This window comes from Cebidichthys violaceus, unplaced genomic scaffold (genome assembly GCF_023349555.1).
Source record: "Cebidichthys violaceus isolate CVI_PGR_0920_01 unplaced genomic scaffold, fCebVio1.0.p SCAF_10, whole genome shotgun sequence".
NCBI classification, from domain to species: domain Eukaryota; kingdom Metazoa; phylum Chordata; class Actinopteri; order Perciformes; family Stichaeidae; genus Cebidichthys; species Cebidichthys violaceus.
In genome coordinates this window covers 12,851,213-12,859,042 of record NW_027176263.1, presented here as the reverse complement: position 1 = coordinate 12,859,042, position 7,830 = coordinate 12,851,213, and the positions used below count along the sequence as shown (strand labels likewise).

The 7,830-nt window shown below is 47.9% G+C and overlaps 1 protein-coding gene across 1 annotated transcript; it reads right to left on the bottom strand.

Annotated features, from left to right (window-relative positions):
- Window positions 1–421: 421 nt before the first annotated feature.
- Window positions 422–7,149, bottom strand: cdc42ep3 (CDC42 effector protein (Rho GTPase binding) 3). The gene is made up of 2 exons (XM_068726456.1): window positions 6,521–7,149; window positions 422–2,271 (listed from the first exon to the last, which is right to left on the bottom strand). The coding sequence occupies exon 2, from the start codon at window positions 2,033–2,035 to the stop codon at window positions 962–964; it is 1,074 nt and encodes a 357-aa protein (XP_068582557.1). The 5' UTR covers window positions 2,036–2,271; window positions 6,521–7,149; the 3' UTR covers window positions 422–961.
- Between the last annotated feature and the right edge of the window lie 681 nt (window positions 7,150–7,830).

Here is a 7,830-nt window from a genome sequence, read left to right as displayed (position 1 = left end):
GAGGCTGGAGCCCACCCCCTCACTTGAAACAGCTGATTTATGTCTGGTCTTGGACACTTGTGCTCTGTGGCTGGAATGCAGGGAATTTCAATGACCTCCTCCTCTGCCTGTCCCGTCCACACGCAAACAAATGGAGCAGGCGCCTGGTTGGGCAGATGAAGGCCCACCGGTGCTCCCACTGCAGGGCATGGACGTAGAATGTAAGGAATGTCAGAGGCGAGAAAATAAATCCATTCTATCTGTCTTTCTGTCAATCTGTAGCTCTTTCTTTACTTGCTATCGGCCCTGTTTGCCTTTTCGTTTTTGTGCTACCTCTGTCTCCAGCATTTTTTTAATTGTCAGCCTCTCTTGCTTTATCTTGTATAATCAGTTTTTGGAATGAACTCTCAGTTTGGGTGTATGCACACATCACCTGCCAAAATTGAATAGGACAAAATTAATTTATTTGTGTTACAATTTTAAAAACACAAATATGCATAGTGTTCTGTTTTTTTGAATCGTGGCAAATTAATTATGTGACAGACAAAATAATGCTTTGTTAAACACACTTAAAGTCACAAAATGCAATATGTTCCAGACTGTGTAAAAAAAGCGAAGGGCCTCAAAGTTATTGTGCATACATAAGGTGGAAGTCAACATAAAAACACAAATCTATCATGTAGCATTTTTACAGAATGTAAAATCAAAAGGCACTATGGCTGTGGTTTAGCTGTAACTCAATAGCACATGCATCTTAAACATGCGGCTGACATGGCAAACACAAAGAAGAAGAACTAACACTCCATAGAAGCCAGAATAGTTATGTGTTTTGACAATAAAAACATTAGCAGCTCCATCTATTGAGCTCATCTTCATCTCAATGATATATCCAGACACCATTTTGATTGTTTTTTGAGTCTTTTTCTCTCCTCGTGGCTATAGTTTAGAAATTCCCTTTCTCCTGCTGGGGCCTCAGCGCAGCTCAAGGCCTGCTTTTCGCTGCGGGTCTATCCATTATGTTGAGCACGTCGTCCAGGATGGACGGGCCCAGATCAAGTTCAAGGGAGAGGAATGACCCTGTGATCTGGGTGAGGGAATCCTGCGACATGCTCTTCTCCTTGGAAAACTCAAACTCGAAATCACAGATGCGGCCCTCCTCCACCCCGCTGTCCCTGTCCACCCACTCTCCATTGCACTTCGAGAGCTCCTGCTTAAAGCCCAGATTAATGTCTTTGTTAAAGTGTCCATAACCATTGCAGTTGCTATTGCCATTGAGACGCCTGCTGCCGTTGCAGATCTTGTTCTGGAAGTCCCCTTTTCCGCTCAAGCTGTCAAAGCTGTCTCTGCTCACGTTACTGTTCAGGCTTCCGTTAGCTTTGAAGGTGCTGTTGCTGTGACCGTTGATATAATAGGATGATGGCTTGTCAAACCTGGGTTCGCTCTTGTTTATTTTGTTAGCCTTGGCTACCGCCTTTGAGGTGGACTTATGTGTGCTTTCCAGCAGATCCAGGAGGACGTCAGGCTTCGACTGGATAGCTGCGGTGGGAGACGAAGGTTCGCTGCTGAAGACGTCCATGGAGCGCAACAGGGCGTCCATCTGCAGGATCTCAACCTCTTCTGTGCTGTCAGGTTTCATGGGAGACCCCAAGATGTCCTCCAGTGGTTCCGGGGGCATTGGGAACACAGTGGAGGAGATCAGGGGAAGGGTAAGTGCCTGGCAGCCACCAATAGTTGGGAGGGAGATGGCGTTCTTGAGCACCGGAGAGGGGGTCTCTGCAAAGGAAGCATCACCGGTGCTGTTAGCTCTCAGAAACTCACTTTGGATGCCGTACTGAGGGTTGACGCCTCCCTTGCCGGGTAGGAGTTCATACTTCCCCTGGAGGAAAGACATGTCTCCAAAGGCGTCTCTCTCACCGCCCTTGCCAATGTGGATGGTGTGTCGGAAGTCCCCAAGTGGTGGACTGATCATGTCCGGGGACAAAATATCTCTGAGGCGACATTTCTTTCCCTTCTTACTATTGTTGGGTTTCAGGTATATGGGTGCTTTCGCTGGCATTGCTGTAACTGCAGAAGAGATCTCAGATATGCAGGGATAGAAAAGTCGGAAATGCTCTATGAGTTCTGGACGTTGCAGTTCCCAGAGGGAGAAGCTCCAGTTACATTCTCAGTAACACACCGGTCAGACAGGACTCCAAAAACAATCTCAGCAACTGTGACATCGATTAGGTAATGGGATTCCAAGCAGGACTGGTGATGTCCCCGCCGGTGTAGAAAGGTCAAATGGCCACTTTCCTGAAATCAGAGACAAACAGAGAATGTGTCAGCATTTTGTTTAAATCATGAACTCAGCACTAAAACCTTTCCTCATGGTTCCTGTCCTGCTTTACATAAAATACGAAATCTGGACTGCAACAAAAGTACCACAAACAAACTCTGGATGCTGCAAGAAAAAACAATCTGATCTTCATCGTGCATCTGGCGAGCTCAGAAGCCAGAGCAGAGGAGGATGAGGTCTGGGTCTCAGGCTCTATTCACATTTCCACACATGAGCCTCCTTTGGCCTCCACAACTTCTGGATGTGCTAATGTGGAACAGCTGGACCGCAGATTGGGAGAGGAGAAGCAAAGCGGGACTTTAGCAGGATCAGAGCGGGGCAGCCTGTTGTAAGAACAAACTACTGCTCAGACACGCACAGAGATAGAAAGAGATGCACCAGAGGGGAGGGACGAGGTTGAGGGGGTTTCGGGGGATAGAGTGAGGGATTATAGAGCAAGTGGATCTAAAGAAAGATTGATGTAGATTGTGATGAGCAGAGAGTTTAATAAGGGCTGAGATACCAGCCAGGTTACACAATACATCAGGATGGGCAAACATTATTAAGGGGGTATTAGATTTAATAAAAGGCGTCTGGTTGCATGCTGTCTTCTCAGAGCTTTCCTATTACAAAACTGAGAATCACTATGTAGGCAGTCGGCTTAGCGTAGGATGTAAAAAAAGAGAGGAGAGAATCGGTTTGACCGTTTGAAATGACATAGCAACTGAGAAGAAAGGGAAAAACACTCTGTGGAGGAAGGGAGTTGACAGTGTGTGTGTGTGTGTGTGTGTGTGTGTGTGTGTGTGTGTGTGTGTGTGTGTGTGTGAGAGAGATGGGTTGTGTGATGGGGGGGGGGGGGTGAGCACCAGTGAGGAGAGAGCTTGCCCATTTATAGACATATTTACTTATGAGAGGTCTGTCAGCAGTGACTGTCTGACACAGTGCACCGCTGCACAAAAGCGCCTGGGCGGTCAGGTCCAAACCCCCCCCCCAAAAAAAAAAAAAAAGTTTCACCGAGAAAACATCCACATTCCTGCAGCAACCAACCCCATAGAGACGCACAGCATCAGCCTTATCAGAGACACTTTAAGTATGGCTATGTTTATTCAGCAGCCACATTAGTGTGGAGCCAGAGAGGCGGACACTTGCTGCCCATTTGAATCCAAATAGTGGGCTGGAAACCATTGCGCTGACATGCACTTTCAACATGGATTCTTGTGTTTCCAACCTGTTTGACGAGGCGCTCAAGAGTCAGAATCTACCGTACGAGAGCCACAGCTTCAACAAACCGTATGGGATGTGAAGTACAAGGTGAAGTCTTCGCACTTCAGGGGACGCCGTTGCAACACAAATAAACCTGTCGCCCAACCACCACTGTGGGGCTATATATAGCCGTGACAAACACTGAGGGATGCGGAACATGTGTGAGTGTGCAGAATGGCGACGCCACTCTCTCCGAGGGTCCTTGTGCTTTCGAGTGCTGGTGCGAGTGTTTGCGCGAGGTGCCTGACTGAGCTCGTGAGAGATAGCGGTTTTGAACGCACGCCATGTGTGCGCGCGAAGGAGAGCGTGTTTGTTTGCTAACAGTGAGGGAGAGAAAGAGAAAGGGAAAGGGAAGGAGGAGGGCGAGGAAGAGCGCTGCGGTGTTTGATGAAGGGAGGCGGGGTGCTGCGAAATCCCTCACTTGTTTAGCTCAAGCTTTTCTTAAATTGTTTTTCTTCCATTTCTCTTCCTCTTTTTTGTAATCTCTCTCTCTCCCTCTCGCTGCTGCTCCTTAGTCCTTTCTGACCTTGACAGCTGCAGCTCACTGCAGTGGGAAATTGGGCTTGGATAGGAAGTGAAACAAATGCACCACCAAGCCAAGAGCTGCTTCCTGTGGGCTCAGAGAGCACATATCTATATCTGTATTCACTTTTACAATGCTCTTACAGAGAACTGAAGGTTGCTGCTGTGCTGTTGGCTGAAAGACTTCCTATCAAACGTACCAATTGATTATTGGTCTGCCCCTGATGAAATTATAACATCTGCCCGCCTGCTCTGTGTGGACCTTCCCTCCAGTGGCATGAGAAAACACACATCTCCTGCATTATAACAGATGATAATGTTGGTTGGAATCAATACTATGGATGGTACTTATAGGAAATCTTCTCGTAGCAGAGCAATCCAACTCTTGCAGCTCTCGCAGGGGGACATCTGCTGTGCATCCTACCCAAGGTCAACATTTGTGGCCCGTGAGAAGTCAGCTGGTGTACGATGAAAGCCTGGAGGTCTGACCTTCACGTCAGCCATCCTGCTGGTGGCCCAGTTGGGCTTATATGGTAAACATGACTGGAATTCCAGAGGCCAAACAACAAAGTATGAAGAAAAGCAATATCCTCATTTCGGGTCTTTTAGGAATCGAGTACGAGTCAGTTTTAATAAGAGCATTAGTATTGATTTGAGTGTATGTAGAGAATCTCAAGAGTCATAGCACTGTTAGTTAAGCTTGTGTTGGCCCAAGAGGAAATTCACTGATTACCAGCTCAGGATATCCTAGGATGGACCCTTAAGGCCTGACCCAATGAATCCATTTGTGCCCCTGCAGGATGTTCATAGCTGAGCAGGTGTATTCTGGTGTATCTCAAAGCCAGGGCCAGATTTGCACCCTTCTTTTGGAACCGATCCAAAAAGAGGCGGCGCGGCACGTGTTTCAAGCCCGGCGCCGCCACAGAATGCAGTCGCGGGTTTCATTTACACCTCGGGGGAAGTGAGGATCTGATGGCACCTTCCTCTCTAAAATTACTTGCCTGTGCAGCCATCCTGTCATGATGGGGAGCTGCAGGATAAAGCCACTGTGTCATTGGGTCAGCAAAAGCTATCTGTCTGGGCATGAAGTGATCTGGAGCCACTCCAGCCTCTTTAAAAATGGAGCTTAGCCTCATCAGCTCGTGCTTGGTGGGTTTGGTTATTAGAGAGCGGAGCAGCAGAGGGTGATGAAAGTTTGAGCGTGGTGCCAGATAAATGTGGGGTTGGTATCTAGCAATTAAACTAATGGCTCGTGATTTGTCTGGGTATTTCTGGACACCTCAAAGTCACGTGTGTGATATTACTGGGTCGGTGTATTCTGAGAGGCAGTGTAACTCTACTGTAGCCTACAGTTTGATGATGCGTTACAGTTTGACGAACCGCTCCAAAGCCGGCGGTGAGGGACGTACACAGAGAGGGAGGCTCAGGAGAGCAGCTGTTCAAAATATGACCTATATATGACTTCCTCGTTGTTTAAAATAGCCCGAAATATTCCTCCCGCGATGGGATTACTCTGCTGACATTTCACATCGGCGCTGTTGAAAAATAGCCCCGCTTTCTTGATCTTGTGTAGTGGTTGCGGTGAGTGTAACACCATCAGCGGATGGGAGACAAACTTCTCGTCCTCCCACTGTGTCTACAAAGCAACTTTGTGGAAGTTTGAGGTCTGCAAATACTCTTCTGACATCTAAGCGTGGCCTCGACTTCTGTCACGCCTTTAAATAGCAGAAAGACCCTCACTTTGGGGCTGTTATAAAAAGCAAATGCACATACCTCAGAGGGTAATAGTAGCCTTACAGAATAGACAGGGCTGTTTGTTACACACAAAAAAAGAAAGAAAAAACTCAATTATAGGCAAAGGCCTTACATTCGGGGGCCTGCCGGGGCGAGGGTGAATGGCAGGGTGGAGTATTTGTTCTGTCTTTCTTTTTCGCTCCCCTTGTGCCACCCGCAAGCATGGCCGGCACATGCCAAAGTTATCCTTGGCAGTGATGAGCAGGATGCCGAATCAAAGCATAATAAAACATGAAGGGAATGTCAACATACAAAAAAGAAGAAGTCAAAAAACTCCCCTCGGAGATAAAGGCAAAGCCAGCTCTGCTTTTCAGAGGAACATGCCTTAAATTGTGTAGCTCGACTAAAAAAAAAAAAAGAGTCTTGGAAAGCCGACAGGATATCACGTTGCGCCTAACAGTTCAGCTCTTGTGTTACATGTATGAGAGCGTCTGCCGGACAAGCGCTCCCGTGCGAGCTGAACTCGCCATGCATGCTTTTCGCACGTTTCACTGCCACCAAGCAAATATCCTGTTCTGCTCCAGACACAAACCAAGACACTCAACATGACAGCAGCTACACTGCGGCGACACTGTCCCCATCTACGGATTCTGATCCCTGTACCGGCAGAGTGAGTGTGAAATAAAACATGCTCCTGCTCTCACTCACCTCAGATATTCCGGTAAAGGGAGATCTTGATCCTTCTCAGGTATCGCTGGTGTTCTCCTGAACGCTGCAACCTCTGTGGTTGATGTATGTGTGTGTGTGTGTGTGTGTGTGTGTGTGTGTGTGTGTGTATGTGTGTGTGTTCAGTGGCTGCTGTTCTGCTCCTGTGGCTTGTTGACACTGCCCTGCCTCCTGTCTCTGCCTCAGGGCTGCACTTCTGTCGACTGGGACGTCTGCCGGACAGCTGTTTTGGAATTGCTCTCCGGCTTCTATTCCCTTCTGAAGCGAGTCTCCTCCTACGCCTTCCCTCACTCCCCCCCTTCTCTCTCTCTCTCTCTCTCTCTCTCTCTCTCTCTCTCACCCTCTCTCTGTCTCTCTGCTTTCTCGCTCCCTCCTCTCCTCTCTAGCAGCACCTGTGCATGTCTGTCTTTTTTTTTTTAGCAGCTCTGTGGTGTTTGAGGATCCTCCTTGCTTCCTGCGCCTTGGTGGAGCTGCGGTGATGAGTGATCACAAGCTCCGGTCTCGCGGAGAAAGGCGCTGGCCTCATGGGATGTCTGGCTGTCTCCCCTCTCTAAAACGGTCCTTCATGACATGCACACTGCGTCTATGTTCGCTCATTCCCTCTCCTGCTATTCTGCCTCACCCTGTCTGACTTTGCGACTGCCCAAATCTGATAAGAGCTGTTCTGTGGCAGCCGGCAGACACTTGATTGGACTCCCCCTGTCTCTCTTTTTTGAGCCTCTCCTTTCTATCCTTATCTATCACACATGCACAGCCATATCCTCACATTGTTTTCTCAAACTATAAGACTCTGCATAATCACCAATTCTATTCATGTTGTGCATATTTTTGCAAAGCTGCAGCAGGCTGAGGCGGTACACTGTGCGAACAGACGAATCGCTGCAGAATACTGCAGCACTGCAGCAAATGTAGGGGACGTTTACAGATAAGGTTAATGGACAGCACATGAGTAGTGCTGCAGCAAAAATAGACTTCCTCAGTTGGAATCTTTGTTTCTCTCTGATGATGTTAAATGCAGAGGCACAAGACAGTGTGTGTGAAGGTTTCTACCCTGATGTCCTCAAGTCAAGGGCATGGCAAACCTCTCCTGTGCATCCCAATTTTTTATTTTTTTGGTTCCATTAGGTATGGTAAAAAAAAAGTCTATCACCTTGGTAACCGGTGCAGCTCAGAGGTGATGTCAAAGAGTAGAGGTGGGGGTTTCTGCTTGTACAGTGTATTACAAAAGGGCAAAGAAGATACATGTGGGGGGAGGGGTGCTTGTGTCTCAATCAATGTGTGTGTGTGTGTGT